The sequence below is a fragment of the Staurois parvus genome, unplaced genomic scaffold (genome assembly GCF_062004578.1).
Source record: "Staurois parvus isolate SC_StPar_1 unplaced genomic scaffold, SC_StPar_1.0 ptg000628l, whole genome shotgun sequence".
NCBI lineage: Eukaryota > Metazoa > Chordata > Amphibia > Anura > Ranidae > Staurois > Staurois parvus.
The window spans coordinates 192016-210399 of record NW_028318424.1 but is presented as its reverse complement, the minus strand read 5'-3'; the positions used below and the strand labels follow the sequence as shown (position 1 = coordinate 210399).

General features: G+C 44.0%; 1 protein-coding gene and 1 long non-coding RNA gene across 3 annotated transcripts in view; one reads left to right on the top strand and one right to left on the bottom strand.

The window, feature by feature from the left end:
• LOC149449351 (branched-chain-amino-acid aminotransferase, cytosolic-like) overlaps positions 1–18384 on the bottom strand; it is a 93946-nt gene that overhangs the window by 18644 nt on the left and 56918 nt on the right. For both annotated transcript variants that reach the window (XM_089693349.1, XM_089693348.1), the window contains exons 3-5: positions 8657–8857; positions 2736–2846; positions 941–1060 (exon numbers count right to left, since the gene is read on the bottom strand). In XM_089693349.1, coding sequence (XP_089549475.1) covers positions 941–1060; positions 2736–2846; positions 8657–8857 — 432 coding nt within the window. The remainder of the gene's footprint in view (positions 1–940; positions 1061–2735; positions 2847–8656; positions 8858–18384) is intronic.
• LOC149449352 (uncharacterized) lies at positions 9206–17818 on the top strand. The gene is made up of 2 exons (XR_016315418.1): positions 9206–9448; positions 17287–17818. It is a non-coding gene; the product is annotated as an uncharacterized LOC149449352 (long non-coding RNA).

Sequence of the window (18384 nt, the reverse complement as noted above, 5' to 3'; positions counted from 1 at the left end):
ATGACCGAGCCAACATCTTCAGCTCTTTCCGTGATCGGTGATCCGCTGTGTCCGAGGGACACAGCGCACCGCTGATCGTTGCGCTGCGCGCTCCCTGAGCCGCGCATGCGCGGTGAGAATGGGAGGACGTCATATGACGTCCTCCCAGAACAAGAGAACCACCTTGCGCCGTCATTGGACTATATGGCGGGCAGGAGGTGGTTAAAAAAATTATTATCTGGTTGATGAGGGAGGACCAGGTTAGACAAAATATAGACAGAATCAGCTTTAGCTCTAAAGTGCATTTCTAACCAAAACTTTTCTTTAAATAGATCTGAATAGGGTATGGAAGAATTCGTCATTTTTTATTGCTGTCTGTATCCCCACAGGTGGGATTCTCCCTCTCTGTTTGTCCTTACAACCAATATCAAAGTATTAAAATATTACAGATGTTAGCACAGCAGGAGGTTAGAGAAAATCTTCCAATGAGGACACATGTTCCAGGGGCAACTATCTAAGAAGGGATTTCCCCCCAACTATGGAGAGTTTTGCCTCCTTTCCTTTTGTGTCTCTGGGACAGGATGTAAAGGGAAATCTCCCCAGCAGGACACTGACAGGGGATCGAAGCATTGCTCTATCCACAAAATACATAAGTTTTATCCAAAGAGAAACTTTCATTTATCCGAGTGCAGTTAACTGAAATCTGATTGTTGGGGTTAACTGTATCAAAACCATTTTTCAAATGCTCCTGTCAAATGTACTGATCAATTGCTAGTAAATATAAAATAGTTTTAATGGAAAAAAGTAACAAATGTTTTTTATTTAAAAAAAACAATGAAGTTGATCTCAGAGGCCCCACAATCAATCGTTATCAGTCATGCAATGCTCTGATTGTTCAGCGGTGATCCTGTACAGTCTGGCCATACACTGACCATGGCTGCCAATCAGATTGGGGTCTCACCTCAGTGCTAATGAAGATGGGGCGGATGTACAGACTGGCATCGGTGGACTTTGGCACCCATTCTCTCTCCACGTTGATCAATTTCTTGATGCACTCCAGAAGTTCCTTCTTATCGAAAGGCTGAAAACACAAATTGAATTCAAGAGAAAGTTCTTTGGGAAGGAAGATATTTTCCTGCGCACGGCTTACTTCCTGTCAGCAATCCCATGGACAAACACTACAATCTGAAATCCTTGATAAAGGACAACTGAACATAAATTATATGACAGATTATTTATTATTATTCACGTAGAAGTTTCAAGAAGTTTTAATATATTTAAAGAGTTGGCCCTCCTAAAACTGAGATTTCAGAGTTTGTTAGATGCTAAAGAATCAAACTACTTGAAGGTCTTCTATCTCTTGTGGTCTCTATTGATAAATTCAGTTGATGAATTTCTGGCTCTACACACATGCTGTGTCTATTATGAGGGGTTCCCACCATCCCTGTGCTGATTTCCTGGGTTTGCATGCCTACTGTGAACACTTTGAGGGGTTTCCCAGGTCTACATACCCATGGCGCCCATTACAAGGTGTTCCCACCATCCCTGTGCTGATTTTCCAGCTCTGCACACTTGCTGTACTCAAGGTCCTTGAGCTGAATTCCTATGTCTGCTGTTCCCATTATAAAGGGTTCCTGCCATCCCTACACTGAGTTCCCAGGTCCGTACACCTGCTGTGCCCATTATGAGGAGTTCCCACCATCCCTACACTGAGTTCCCAGGTCCGTACACCTGCTGTGCCCATTTTAAGAGGTTCCCACCATCTCTGAAATGAGTTCCCAGGTATGTACACCTGCTGTGCCTATTATGAGGGGTTCCCACTATCCATGCACTGAGTTCCCAGGTCTGTACACCTGCTGTGGCCATTAATAGGGGCTACCACCATCCCTAAACTTAGTTCCCAGGTCTGTATACCTGCTGTGCCCACTATGAGGAGTTTCCATCATCTCTACACTGAGTTCTCAGGTCCATACACTTGTTGTGTCCATTACGAGGGGTTCCCACTATCCATGCATGGAGTTCTCAGGTCTGTACACCTGCTGTACTCAATATGAAGGTCCTTGTGCTGAATTCCTAGTTCTGTGCCCATTATAAGGGGTTCCCACCATCCCTACACTGAGTCCCCAGGTATGTACACCTACTGCATCTATTATGAGGGGTTCCTACTGTCCCATTCTGGTCAGAAGACAGTAGAAATTTCTTGCCCAATAGCAAGTCAGCTCTCTACACTGGGACTATGACTGCTAGTACCATCCTGGTCTCAGCAAGTATACATTGTGTGTGGATGTGTATATTCCCAGGCCCACTCTTTTGGTTGCACACAAGTGCAGTAAACAAAATCTATACCCCAGAATTAATGTCCCTCCTGTGGCTTTAATGTCTCCCTCAAACTTCATTTGGGGTCAGAATCTGGCAGCCCAGCAAGTACAACTCACCAGAAAAACCACAGTGACAATAAGCCCTGAGGCTGAATTACTGTACCAGAATGAAGATCTGCTACTTGAGGACCTTCAGGGGTTATAACAACGTAATAGGCAGCACTCAGTATACAATAAGGAAAGATACCGAATGACATATTTTACATTTTCAGAAAGTCTTTACAGTCACACAAATGTCAGTAACAAGTCTGATCGGTTTTCTGGTTCATAAGGTGTTCTAATGTGCTGCCAGCTAATTCTGGGAAAGTCCTGGACTGCAATGTAATGCAATAGGTCCATATTATAAAACGTGTTCAGGCTGCAATTATTCTCACATACCGGCAGAGTCATTCTGAAAGCTGAACGCGACATTCGATCCATGTTCATCTGTGGCCGAAACAATCGAATCTTACCATCCACACCACGGTAAGCCTTCAGTCCTTCAAACAGCTGAAGGAGAAAAGATACAAATTATTACAATGTCATACAATGAGTGACTGGGATACAATGTACATAAAAGATATTACATTGAATTAAAGCTGAACTCCAACCTTTCCTTCAGCCTTAGTGGAACAAAACCCATCACTTTAGGCTGCCTCCACATTGAGCAGTTTTTGTTTTGTTGCTCAGTTAAAAAACAGTGCAAGAATAATGCATGAAAAATGCATTGCTTGAAAGCCTATAGAAGGCCCCTTTCACAGGGGCAGCCCAACTGGGTCCGTCTGTCTGTTTTTTAAGCAAAGCTGATCAGACCATCCATTGCCCTCTATGCAGAGGCAGATGTAACCCCCGGTTCACATCTATGCAGGTGGTGCCGCTGCGGATCCGCACGAAAATCCGTGCAGCCGCACCACCCACACAGAGAAATGCGGACCCACGGGCTGGGGTCATTAGTTCTAATGGCATGCCGCCCACACTGGAAAACGCAACCGTACTGGCAACTGAGGTTCCTGTGTGGGCTGCATTTTTGGAAGAAGTGCAGGGACTTCTTTCCCTGCATGTCACGGCATGGGAGTCCATTCAAATGAATAGGCTCTTGTGCCCGTGCAAAACGCGGTCCACACAGCTGCATAGATGTGAACCGGGAGGGTCAATGGACATTACAAAAATTCTTGTACGTTAGAAAGAAAGTTTGGAAGTGATGTATTGTATTTTTGGATGAAAAAACTGTACTGATTAAATGAAAATCATACAATCTGGTATAGTATGAGAAACCTTTTCATGCTTGTCCCTTCAAATAATTTTGGCCGAAAGTCAGATTATCGTACAATCACTTCGAAAGAGGAATTTTTCGTACGATTTTCTGATTGTGTGTACTAGGCTTAAGCCTGACCTGCCATCTGCCTGTTCAGCGGGGATCAGCAGACATCAGCAGACAGTTGAGCAGGCAGATACGCTGGGGGAGTCCACCCATGTAAAAGGCCTTGAACCATGGTGGGATCAAGGGGCCCACTAGGGTGGGCTGTGCCCCTCAGATTTCAGTTGTGCCTCCCCAAGCCAGGCGCCCACCCATGTACATTGTGGCTATGACCACTGAGCTTCCCCCCCATCCCCGCACTCAGGGCCAGCTACAGTGAACTAAAGTGACAGCGGCAGAGAGGAGAGAGTGGAGAGGAGGTACAGGCTTCTCTGCGTTCTCCCTCTGCCATAACAGCACTCCCCCATACAGAAGGTTACATAGGATCGCTCTTAGATCCTGCAGTACACAGCTTGATTACCCACCCCCATCTCCTTCAAAGACCACTCAACTCCTGGAAATGTGGGTAGGGGGCGGATAATCAAGCCATGTACGGTTGGATCTAAGAGCGATCCTATGTAACCTTCTGTATGGAGGAGCGCTGTTATGACAGGAGGAGGGAGATCACAGAGAGCCTGCATTTACTCACTACTCCAGTAGTTCACACATGTAAGATTGGGGGGAGGGGGAGCTTGTGGAGGAGGGGTGGTAGGGGGGCTGTTTGTGCTGGGAAGGGTAATTGGGAGGGATGTGTTAGGAGTCAGAATTGGGAAGGATTTGTGTTGGGGGGGGGGGAATTTGTGTTAGGAGGGGGAAATTCAGGGGGAGGATTAGTGCTAGGAGGGGGGAACTGGGGAAGAATAGTGCTAGAAGGGGGAGATTGGGGGGATTTGTGTGGGGGTGGGGATTTGTGCTGGGAAGGGTGAAGATTTGGGGGGGATCTTTACTAGTAGGGGGGATTTTAACTAGAAGGGGGGATTTGGGTGAGCATTTGTGCTTGGAGGGAGGTTTAGGGGGGAACATTTGTACTAGGAGGGAAGATTTGGGAGAGGAATTACACTAGAAATGGAGATTTGGGGGGATTTGTACTGGGGGGGAGATAATTTGTACCAGAAGAGGGGAGAGATTGATTTTTTTGGGCATGGAAGATTTGTGGGGAATTGGGGGGGATTTGAGCTGGAAGGTGGGATTGGGGGGCAAAGATTTGTGCTGGGAGGAGGATTTGGACTGAGGATGGGGAAATTTTGCATTTTTGGTTGGCTAGAATTTGGGCTTGCAGAGGGAATGTATGCTTAGGGAGTGAGTGTGTTGATTAGTGCTAATTTTTTTTTGGGGGGGTGGGGTGGAGGGTGGTGGCACAGTTTGTCACCTTCACCTTGAATGCTGGATGACCTTGTCTCGGCACTGCCCACACGGCACTCAACAGATCTTCTCCTCCCCACATAACTCATAGCTGAGATCATATTCCCTAACAGACACAGCATCAATCTGCGCAATGTGTAACTAGCTGCTATGTTGAAGTTCTGACCCATGAAATTTCCTGATTGGATTGGCAGCTGCAGTAGCCAGCAACACATTGTGTGGAGGGATGCCGATCTTAGCTATGTGCTCTGTGGGGAGGAGGAGGAGATCTCTTAAGTGCCCTGCCAGCAGTGACCCTATTCTCATCTCTGCTGACCACTGTCTTCCACCATGCTAACCCCTGTACCCTGCACTGCTAACCCCTTTACTATGCCCTGTACAAACTGCTGACCCTATCCTCTGCCCTGCTGACCCCCTGTGCACTGATCTACTGACTCTTGTTGACCTTGCATCCTCCCCCAACATTTTTCACTGCACCCCCAAATCAGACAAGCTAGATCCAGCCCTGCCCTGAACTCTTCACACCGGTTCGTTGCATTTCAGTTACATTTTTAAAAATTCTGCTTGCTGCATTTTTCGACCATGTTTGGTCAGTTAAAAAAAAAAAAAAAACGCACCAAAAATGCACCTCTCTATTGAAATGAATAGGAAACACAGCAAAAACGCATCAAAAACACAACACACCTGTGGGAAGTGCTTTGTCCAGTCCAGAGATATGGGAGGAAAATGCAATGCATACGCATCAAAAATACAACGCAATGGAGCAATGTTAGTAGCCTTAGTGCCCGATCACATATATATGGATTGGATGTGGTTTGAACCGCATCCACTCCACATGACATGCAAAAAAATTGCTTCCTATGGTGCTTGTTCACATGTGTCTGGTGCACTGGTGCTGCGAATTGAGAGCAGATTCAGTGCGGTTTTAAAAAGAGTCATGTCCGATTTCTGAGCAGTGCAGTCCCTTCAGGTTCAGATTACAGGCTATCAACTTCTATGGGAACCATTTCTAAACCGCATATGTGTGAACAAGATAAGATCCTGAGCTAATCCTGTCCTGAACCAGACATAAACCTGATGTGAACCTGTGAACAACTACTGTATCAATTAGCTGTGAAACCTGAGCTTCAATCCGCACCGCACATGTGTGAATCAGCTCTAACAGTTTAAAAAAAACAGTTATCATTCCTGGCATGTGCCTGGAATGTAACTGTCACATCTGCTTGTGCTCTCAATCAAACTGTCAAACCATCAAATGTCTGATCACATGGGCAGCATCATGGCAATTGAAGATCAAACAGAGGCCAAGATGGCAGCTTCCTTGGCTGTAAAGGATAGGAGGGTTTAGCTCCGCTTTAAAGTGGAACTGACGTTCCACAGTTGTTTGCTGTGAGCAGGCATGATCTTTGACATACAATGCCTCTTCTGCAATAAAATACACTTGCCTGTTTGCAGCATCCCCCAGCATGTAAACTGAGATGCACATTCATGGCTCAGCTTACAGCAGCTGGCCTGATCCCTGTGTGCCAGAATGACAGCCTCCTGCGCTGGACATATGTCATCTCATACTGGCCAATGAAACTGGACGAAAACCAGCACACAGGAGAAGAGGGTGTCACCAGTGAAGAATGGGCCCAGTGGAGGAAAGGTAGGTATTAACTGCCTTTAATTCTGCTTAAAATAGTTGTACTGGCTCCTCTCCTGCACTGAAATTGCTTACTCTGCACACTGTGAGCTTCTCAAAATGTGCATTAGAAACTGCAGCATGTCAGATAAGGGGGGGGGGGGCAGGTAAGGCAACATATAATCTAATAAAATGTCAGCTTTAACTATATGAGGTACAATGTACCAAAAGAAGAATTTAAAATAAAATCCTTTGACTTTAAGGAGACGTAACCTAATCTCTAAAATCACATAGAAGCTTTAATGCTTTGAATCTTCAGCTTTCAATAAAATAATCCCGGGTGATCCTACAATCAATGTCCTTGTCCAGGACAGAGTGACATTACCGTCTGCAAGTTGTGCTCCTGCATAGTCACCTGTCAAATCCCTGGTAAAGACTAGTACAAGTGGTCATCACTCCCTTATCCCACCATACTCTATCGAAAATTACTAAGAAAGTTTTGCTCGTAAGTTGTGTAGAGCTTTCGATCGCACCCAAGTGAGCAACAACTGTGGAAGAACGAGGGACAAAGAGATTGGCTTCTAAAGCAGGGGCAGCTGGTAGATGTACATCATCAACTCCCTGTAGTTATAAACAGCAACCTGAGCCTGACCTCATACGGGCCAACAATGCTGATACAAACATGCAGCGAAGGGTAACAATCCTCCCGCTGTGAAAGCCCCATCACGAGGGTTAATATCACCACACCGGCTGCAGCAGAGGCTTATGGCTAAAAATAACCAAGATCTAAATAGGATAAAACTGCACCAGATTCAAGGATTGTAAAGGGGTTCTCCGACTCTAAGCTGCTTGTGAAAATGTTGGTTTCCTGACTTTACCTTCTTTTCCACTCTATAATTCATTGGATCAAAAAGAGAAAAGCACCGCTTGCTGTGGGAGATCAGGATTTCTGCTGTGAGCTGCAGGTGGAGAGTCAGAATTCGGTGTAGTTTCGGGAATCCACCCACCCTGTTTAGTGTCAGAGGGTCAGGATGGTGGTGTGGCACACATTAGGCCCCTTAAAGCAGAACTCCAGTTATTTTTTTATTCTCCCATGCAGTAGGGCTTTGCCCGCATTGCATGGGTTAACTGCTTGCTTTTGTCAAGGGGCTCAGGGAAAAGCTATACTTGCCCCGTCCTCCGATCCTCTGGAAAACCGCACTCCCCCACGTCCAGTAGTAGACTGTTCCTGCTGTCCTCACATCCTGAGCCAGTCTATGATGGGATGACGTCAGAAACAGCCCATTCATAAGACTGCTAGTGTGCAAGAGAGGGACCAGTCTTGCGCTTGGAGGATTTGCGGATTAGATAACTACACCTCAGCTTTATGATCCCCTAAATAAAAACGAGAATTTAACCCATGCAGTGCACTGCATGGGAAAATCACATTTTTGCCCGGATTTGTTCTTTAATGCGGAACTCTGACTAAAATTAACAAGATAAAAATTCACCTATTTAATGGTAAAATAAAAATACAACTCTTGTTGCAAAATTCACTTTCAGTCCAGGGCTCTCTTGCAGTACTTCTTTTCCAACACAAGATGCCCTCAGTCTGTCACTTTGCTCTCTCCTGCTATCAGCACATTCCTTGCCAGTGCATGAACTGATTGGTTCCTTGAGCTACCTCACCCCCCACCCATTCAACAGTCTGAGCTCTGCTGCACATGACTGCAAGTGGCTGAACCTATCTGATACCAGGTCATATTCGAGTATTTACACTGCTTGCATTTAAAAAATACACGTATTGATATATTATTGAATACAGGGCTGCATTAATTTGTGTCTTTTAGATCTGTCTAGAGTTCAGCTGTAATACTAAATGATCATGCTTAGAATGTGGCAGTGTGTCGGAGTATTGATTCTGAACATATTTGCTTTTATATATATATATATATATATATATATATATATATATGTACACGGGATAGCTGTACCCAACAAAATGGCCACTGACTCTGCAGAGATGCTGAGAGAGGCCGCTGTTGGTTTCCTGCTCACCTGGATGGCATAGTGAAGTGCGGAGCAGGCAGGGTGGATGGGAATGTTCTGGAAAGGCTTGATGACTGGTTTCTCCCATCCATTCTTCACTGACCATTCAACAATGAACATGTGATCAGTAAATTCTGAGCCAAAGACCAGAGTGCTTGGGTCAGGCTTTTCTTTGGGTGAGGTGGTCAGTTCAATGGTGATTTCCGATGCCTGAAACACAGAAAAGATATTATGTTTATTACATGCTATGCCATCTACAGTGGGCAAAATAATTATTTGATTCCCTGCAGATTTTGTAAGCTTGCCCACTTACAAAGAAATGAAGGGTCCATAGTTTTTTATCATAGGTGTATTTTAAATGATAGAGATGAAATATCAACCAAAAATCCAGAAAAAACACATGATACAAATGTTCTAAATTGAGTTGCAGTTCAGTGAGTAAAGTAAGTATTTGATCCCCTACCAACCAACAATTCTGGCTCCCACAGACTGGCTATGTGCTCATGTGGTACACAGATTAGTCCCGTCAAGAAGGTGTTCCTAACAGCAACTCAATATTTGTATAAAAGACACCTGTCCACAGAATCTCTTTCTTCCAGTCAAACCTCACCATCATGGGCAAGACCAAAGAGCTGTCAAAGGACATCAGTGACAAGACTGTAGACCTGCACAAGGCAGGAATGGGCTACAAGACTCAGCAAGAAGACAACTATTGGAGCGATTATTCGCAAATGGGAGAAATACAAAATAACCATCAATCGCCCTCAGTCTGGAACTCCATGCAAGATTTTTCCTCATGGGGTAAGGATGATCATGAGAAAAGTGAGGGATCAGCCCAAACCTAACACGGCAGTAGCTTGTGAATGATCTCAAGGCAGTTGGGACCACAGTCGTTATTTATATTTTATAGAATCGGAACAGATTTGAATCGGAAGGATTTAATATTTTTGAACACTAGTCCAATCCACAAAGGGCAATGGCATGAGCTGATTGGACAATATTGTCTGGCGTCATGTGCATCTGAATTAATGAATGGAACAAAATTCAGGTCCGTTTGTTGTCTGAATCTGAATTATTGAACAAATGTCAAAATTTTATTCATTTCCCCATGGGCCCGAACTATCATCAAATCATGTGATGTTATCTGAATGAAACAAATGCATTCGCTAATTTCATTCGTTACTATGTTGATTCAGAGATTTGTATACATCCAAATCTCCGAAAATTACATTTTCGGCCGAAACACAAATCGTAATGAAATGCACATGTCTAATCACTGATGGGACAGCTTCTATTAATGATAAAGTGTAACATAGGAAAAGGAGAAGAAGGGGGACGTTAGAATTTAAGACTAGAAGCCTATCACTGATGGGTGACCCAGAGGACAGCCAATAGCGGGTGATAGCTTATAGCGGGAGCAAGAAGGGAAAGTTCAGTTCAGTGGCATTATCATTCAGTAATCGTAGTGTAAGCATATCTATGGTCAAAAAATAAAATCGAGAATTCATTTCCACGTTGTTTTTCAACTACTTCTAATGATCATGACATTTGTAAACTTACTTTACTGGGGCAGCACAGTGGCTAAATGGTTATCGCTTCCACCTGGCAGTACTAGGGTTGTTGGTTCAAATCCCAACCACAGGACTACCTGCCTGGAGTTTGCATGTTCTCCCTGTGCCTGCATGGGTTTACTCCAGGTACTCCAGTTTCCTCACACACTCCAAAGACATGCTGGTAGGTGAATTGGCTCCTGTCTAAATTGGCCCTAATATATGAATGTAAGCTAGGGACCTTAGATTGTACGCCCCTTGAGGGTTAGGGACTGATGTGAATGCACAATATATATGTAAAGCGCTGTGTAAATTGACAGCGCTATATAAGTACCTGAAATAAATACTTTATAAAGATCCCCACACATTGGCTCCATGCACACTAGCATTTTTATAAGCTCCCAGAAGCTAAATAGTACTATGCTATGTGTTCATGTTATATTATGTTATAATTGATTTCCAAGCTTCAGCATTTAGGAGCAGAAAAAAAATTGGTTTTGTACAGTTTTTGGCAGCATTTTCCCAGCAGAAAAAAACGCCGAACGCTCCTAAACGCTTCTAAATTATTCCAACAGCTTTGTTTGAGTTTTTGTTTCTTAATGTAATGTACAAAACGCTAATAAAACCCTAACGCTCCTAAACATTCATAAACACTACAAGCAGCTGGCATAAAAATGCTATTATCAGCATTTTTCATCCAGCGTTTTTTTCTAGTATTTTTTTGAGCTCATAAAAACACTAGTGTGCACACAGCATCACTTCCTTGAATTCTGTGACACGTAGTCAGCCCTGTGAGTAGGCACTGCTGTGTCACACATTTCACAGAGTCTGCCTTCTGAACTAGTGGTGTGAGGGGAGGAGTTTCATGAATCGGAGTCAGTACAGGAATCAAGGTACCATGGGATATATAGTCCTTAGAAATTGAAAGTAAACAGTAGAGGAGAAGCTGCAAAGCATTGAGAGAATCCAGGAAGTTGTAGAAAAAGATAGTTGGCAGAACTCACAACATGGCAGGAGATTTTTCAAGTATGATTATATTGGATTGCCAGTAATAACTATTGTTTGCATTGTTATAACAACAATACTGATGTCATAGAATTAACCACTTGCCCTCCTGAGGATTTACCCCCCTTCCTGAGCAGGCCATTTTTTGCAATATGGCGCTGCGTTACTTTAACTGACAATTGTGTGGTAATGCAACGCTGCGCCCAAATTAAATCTTTGTCCTTTTTTCCCACAAATGGAGCTTTCTTTAAGTGGTATTTTATTGCCTCTGCAGTTTTTATTTTTTGCGCTATAAACAAAAAAAGACCGACAATTTTGAGAAAAAAAATAATATTTTTGACTTTTTGCTAAATAAATAAGTAAATACATTTACAAATTCAAATTTCATCATAAATTTAGGCCAAAATGTATTCTGCTACATGTCTTTGCTAAAAAAATCCCAATACCTGTAAATTAATTGGTTTACATGAAAGTTATAGCATCTACAAATGGCCGTATATATACTGTTTTTTTGTTTGTTTTTTATACTAGTAATGATGGCGGTCAGCGACTTAATAGTGGGACTGCGGCGGACATTCTGACACTGGGGGGGAACTGACTGTCACTGACATCCCCAGTGACACTAATACAGTGATCAGTGCTAATAAAAAGCACTGACACTGTACTAATGACACTGGGCAGGAAAGCGTTAACATCTGGGGCAATCAAAGGGTTAACTGTGTGCTGTTTTACTGTGTACTTTACATTGTAAGAATGGTGCTTTGTATTGCTCTGCAAAGCAGCGTGCTGGAGTGGACAGAGAAGAGATCTGTATTGTTTACATACAGACCTCTCCCCTGTCAATGTTCATCGGCAACTGCCAGGTGCCAGCGGGGAATCTCTGTCCGGGACCCAGTGATCAACAGCCGAAGCCGCCAATGGCAGTGCAGGTAGGTCCCCTACACGGAAATGCAAAATCACACACACACATATAATATATATATATATATATATATATATATATACAGTCATGGCCGAAATTGTTGGCACCCTTGATATTTCTCCAGGAAATCATGTATTTCTCACGAAACGTATTGCATTAACACATGTTTTGCTATACACATGTTTATTCCCTTTGTGTGTATTGGGACAAAACAAAAAAAGGGAGGAAAGAAAGCAAATTCGACATAATGTCACACAAACCTCCAAAAATGGGCTGGACAAAAGTATTGGCACCCTTTCACAACTGCGGATAAATAAGAATGTTACAAGCATGTGATGCTCCTGTAAACTCACCTGGGGCAAGTAACAGGTGTGGGCAATATAGAAATCACACCTGAAAGCAGATAAAAAGGAGAGACGTTCACTTAACCTTTGCATTGTGTGTCTGTCTGTGCCACACTAAGCATGGACAACAGAAAGAGGAGACGAGAACTGTCTGAGGACCTGAGAACCAAAATTGTGGCAAAATATCAACAATCTCAAGGTTACAAGTCCATCTCCAGAGAACTAGATTTGCCTTTGTCCACAGTGCGCAACATTATCAAGAAGTTTGCAACCCATGGCACTGTAGCTAATCTCCCTGGTCGTGGACGGATGAGGAAAATTGATGAAAGATTGCAACGCAGAATAGTCCGGATGGTGGATAAGCAGCCCCAAACATGTTCCAAAGACATTCAAGCTGTCCTGCAGGCTCAGGGAGCATCAGTGTCAGCGCGAACTATCCGTCGACATTTAAATGAAATGAAACGCTATGGCAGGAGACCCAGGAGGACCCCACTGCTGACACAGAGACATAAAAAAGCAAGACTACAGTTTGCCAAAATGTACTTGAGTAAGCCAAAAGCCTTCTGGGAAAACGTCTTGTGGACAGATGAGACCAAGATAGAGCTTTTCGGTAAAGCACATCATTCTACTGTTTACCGAAAACGGAATGAGGCCTACAAAGAACAAAACACAGTACCTACGGTAAAATATGGTGGAGGTTCAATGATGTTTTGGGGTTGTTTTGCTGCCTCTGGCACTGGGTGCCTTGACTGTGTGCAAGGCATCATGAAATCTGAGGATTACCAAAGGATTTTGGGTCGCACTGTAGGGCCCAGTGTCAGAAAGCTGGGTTTGCGTCCAAGATCCTGGGTCTTCCAGCAGGACAATGACCCCAAACATACGTCAAAAAGCACTCAGAAATGGATGGCAAAGAAGCGCTGGAGAGTTCTGAAGTGGCCAGCAATGAGCCCAGATCTAAATCCCATTGAACACCTGTGGAGAGATCTTAAAATTGCTGTTGGGAAAAGGTGTCCTTCCAATAAGAGAGACCTGGAGCTGTTTGCAAAGGAAGAGTGGTCCAAAATTCCGGGTGAGAGGTGTCAGAAGCTTATTGATGGTTATAGGAAGCGACTGATTTCAGTTATGTTTTCCAAAGGGTGTGCAACCAAATATTAAGTTAAGGGTGCCAATACTTTTGTCCAGCCCATTTTTGGGGTTTTGTGTGACATTATGTCATATTTGCTTTTCTGCCTCTGTTTTATATTTGTTCCAATACATACAAAGGGAATAAACATGTGTATAGCAAAACATGTGTTAATGCAATACCTTTTTTGTGTGAAATACTTGATTTTCAGGAAAAATATCAAGGGTGCCAACAATTTCGGCCATGACTGTATATATGTGTGTTTGTGTGTGTGATTACGTGCAGCCATGCCACCCTGTAGCAATATTTCTGCTATAGGACAGTGGGCAAGTGGTTAAAGTGTTTGCTGTGACCATAGAATTCCTTTATATGACAGAGAGGTCAGCCAATGGCGAATGAAGAGGGCAGTGATGCTCTATGCCTTTGTTTCATACTGCCTGCTAATTCTGTGTTTGCCTCCCTTATAACCATGGCTTTCAGTGGGAACGCGAGGGACCGCAGTTCTGGCACCTCCAGCACTGAATGTATGTATTGGCAGGGGGTGTTGGGTGTGCTGGAGGATCCATTGTATTGCTGGGGGATGTATTGTCACTGAGTGGCATCTATTTTTGTGTAGTGATTTATTGTTGCTGGGAAGGTCAATTGTTGCTGGAAGGGATTTACTGTCAAGGGAGGAGACTTGGTTTCTATTGTTGCTGGCGAGTATATTGATGCTGTCTGCTGGGAGATCTGTTGTAGCTGTTGGGGGTCTATTGTTGCTGGGGTGGTATTTTGTTTTGGGGGCCCATTGTTGCAGGAGGAATCTATTGTTGCTGGGGGGGGGGTCTATTGCTGCTGGCTGCGGGGGATCTGTTTTTTTGCTTTTCTTGTTACCATTAACAAACTTCATACAAATTACTTAGCACCACAAAATTATATTTGGCTCTATATTGTCTAAAAGGAGAGGTACTGGGAGGTGGGTAGGGGGTGGAACCAAGTGACGGTGCTCAGAGGTGGGTAGGGGGCGGAGACAAGTGACTCAGAAGAGAGGAGTACCTGCACCTGCTTCTAGGGTTTATTTGTATGATGTAGTGGTAGGGTCAGACTAATAGAGAATAGTCTCCGATGTATTCACAGTATACTGCATGTTATGACCCCTCAATACAAGATCCTTGCCCTCTGTTCCTTTAACATTTTGGAGCACGCGATCACATGCCCGCTCGTGATGTAAGAAAATGTTCTATACAGAGAGGAAAATGTATAACTGAATCAACAAAAAGGAAATGACCTTGTTACAGCCAGTACAGTGGCACTTCCAGGAATACAAACAGAGATAACGTCCGGCACTGCACAGATTGTGCTGCAAACAAAGCCCCCATCTGAAAACCAAACACCATTCTTGTTAAAGGGTCCATCCACCTGATATCTTAGCTTTTAGTTGATTCTGGTGAGTTAGGGCTCATTTACACTTGCTTTTGGTCTCTGAACAGCGATCCACATTCATACTGCTCTTCAGAGAGCATTTGACATGCAGTGAGGTGGCGTTGTATTACCTTGAAGCTTGCACTAGTGTGCCCCAACTGCATGCGTGTAAAATTCTTGCTGTCATTGCGAAGCAAAGTATTGTGATTGCAGTATGTGTACACCCCCAGCCACTGTCTCTGCAGGCTAAAGAGTAGTGATTGGGGAGGGGGGCAGTAAACACATGGCTCATCCACAGAGGTTTTTATGCCCCTCAACTGTTAGTGTAAAGCGAAAGAAAAGCCTATTTTGTAAAAAGTTTCCTGCCTCCTCCTTCTATCCATCACACCTAACCTGTAAAAAAAAAATATGTTTGTACTCAGGACTTTTTTTCATCTGGAACTTGGTGGAACTCAGTTTCTCTACCTGTGGCTCAGGCCTTCTGCTCCTTGTTCACCACTATCACTTCCAGCTTCTGTGTTTACAAATGACAGCTTGTCTCCAATAGCTACCATAGATGTGATCTCCTGAGCGGCTCCCACTGAGTGCAGGATGGGGACAAGGGAGATGCAGGTGCAGTGTGGATGCCAACACCCCCACTGGATGACCTCCCTGCAAGTGAGAGAGGCAGAGCCACCTACAGTGTGCGGGGAGGAACTACAGCCGGCTGGGTGCTTCAGCTTAATGCAGAAACAAAATTAAGACAAGTGGAAAATGGTGGAGATTTTAAGGGGTGGGGGGGGCAGTGGATTGAGGGGAGGGGGGGATGGTTGCATTCAGAGGTCAGAGCCAAAAAGGGGTGAAAATGAGATGTGACTGGGGGATGCAGAAGTGAACAGTTGTGGAAGAAGGCTGAACACTGCACTCTGTGTATAGCGCACCCCTGAACTTTGCATGTAGTGCACCCCTAAACTCTAAACTCTGTAACTCCCTGTAGGTGGGAGAGGGTTTTTTTTTTTTGGGGGGGGGGTCCTGGAGTTCCTGCAACTATTTTCTGAGAAAAAAAATCCCTGTGTGTACTTACCTATTTTTAATCTGATCTGGTCCGGTCATGGGTCATGTGATCCTGTAGCTTTGGCTCCCCTCTGCCAGTGAGCGGCTGCTGCAGGGGAGAGGAGAACAGCTCCCCATGCCCTTTGTTCGACTATCCCTTGTCTAATAGCCTTAAAAATGGGAAGAATTAATTTGAAAGATTCAGCCTCCATTAATTTAAATGGGGTCTGGATTAACATTCAAAATTTAAGAGCAGTTCAGCAAAGTCCAGCAAACAAAACCCAGGAAGGTTTGTCTCATCCCTACCAGTAAACCTACTGGAGTTTCACAATGCAATAAAGAGCTGCAACACTATAGCAATCACCTGAATTTTTGGAACCTCCATCAGTTTCCACCACCCCTACTGCATGGCTATGTGCAGTATTTTATAGATTATTATTATACAGGATTTATATAGCGCCAACAGTTTGCTCAGCGCTTTACAAAATGAAGGTAGACAATACAGTTACACTACAATTTGGTACAAGAGGAAACAGAGGGTCCTGCTTGTTTGAGCTTACAATCTAGGAGGAAGGGCTGAGTGATACAAAAGGTAATAACTGTGGGGGGATGAGCTGATGGAGGAAATAAATGGCGGTATACTAGGTAAAAGCAGGATAGACTTCTTTAAAGAGAAAGGTTTTCAGAGATAGTCTAAAGTTGGATAGATTAGGAGATAGCCGGACTGATTGGGGTATTGAGTTCCATAGGATGGGAGAAGCTCGGAAGAAGTCCTGGAGGTGAGCATAGGAGGAGGTGACACAGGAACTAGAGAGCAGAAGGTCTTGGGAGGATCGAAGAGAGCGATTTGGTTGATATTTTGAGACCAGGTTGGTGATGTAGCTGGGGGCAGAGTTGTGGATGGCTTTGTAAGTTGTTAGTATTTTGAATTTTATTTGTTGGGAGAGTGGAAGCCAGTGGAGGGATTGGCAGAGAGGGGTAGCAGACACTGAATGGATGGTAAGGTGGATGAGCCTGGCAGCAGTGTTCATGATGGACCGGAGGGGGGATAGCCAATGTAAAGGTAAGCCAATGATGAGGGAGTTGCAGTAGTCGATGCAAGAGATAACCAGGGAGTGAATAATATGGTCTGGAACACCCAAAACTCCAAGGAGCACCAGGAACCATGGCAGATAGCACATGCCATTGGAGTTCTTGGGGGAAACATTAGACCTATAATTGTAATATCTCACGTGTTGTTTTTTTTTGTTTTCGCCAAACAGGAGGAAATGGAAAACAAAATCCCAAAATCTGATTTCACCATTGCAGAATTGTAATCTACAAGAAGCTGTTTGTTCTGATGTGGAATTCTTCCAGTAAGAAAACAACAGAACAAGATGTTATCCTATTACAAGGATAATCCCACCAAGAGAGCTGCACAGAGCACCCGATGTTGGACATGACAGGATGGGGCATTAGGCTGCGCCCCACTCTGAGTCTCCTTCTTTGTTAGACCAGCTGCTGATCATATGACTCTCTCCTCTACATCTGCCAGCCGCTGCAAAATATGTTACTGGAGGAAAAGCCAAGCTAAATGATCTTAGTTTTAAAGACAACCTGTAGCTAGAAAATATGATGCCACCATTAATGGTGAATGCCAGGGTAAGCAAATATTCTATGAATACAGGGTCATGTGTATGCTTACATAGATCTTGGTGTGCTTTGTGTATTTCTTCCAGATCTGTGCAGTAATCTAGCGTGAAACTTTACCTCTGTTCAAGAGCTTCCTGTAATAAAGACTGGTCACTGCTGATATCTAGCCTTGTACAGACTGACTGGTCTGTCTCCACCCCTCTCAGTTTTCTGTAGGCAGGCTGTAGTGGGTGGAGCCTGCTGGCCTCTCCCACATATTTGCCCTTTGCAAGGGCTATGTACAGCACATTGATGATGTCACTGCTACTTTTATATGGTATTATCTGAGTTTTTAAAGTCATTAGCTGGCCAAAAAGTGGATTGCATTAAAATGGCAGTTTAAATGGCATCAGGCACAATAAGCTTAGAAGACAATCTTCCGCATTGCATAGGACCTAACTAATTGCTTATTTGGAAGCCCCTTACCCCCCCCCCCAAAAAAAAAGAGCATTAAGGAGAAAATTAGGAAAATCAGAAGAAAATATAAAAAACAAAATACCATGCACTCTGACCTTTAGGCAAGTGTGACCTCACTGGTCCTTCTCCTGGGCTCCTTGGAAATTGGGGGACCCTAAACACAGTATAGGAGCACATTCCCATGGGACTTGAGGTACTCCACTTTCTCAGGATTCCAGGAAAATACCCAATGATGTCACCCTTGCCTAGAAGTCAGGGTATATGGTTTTCTT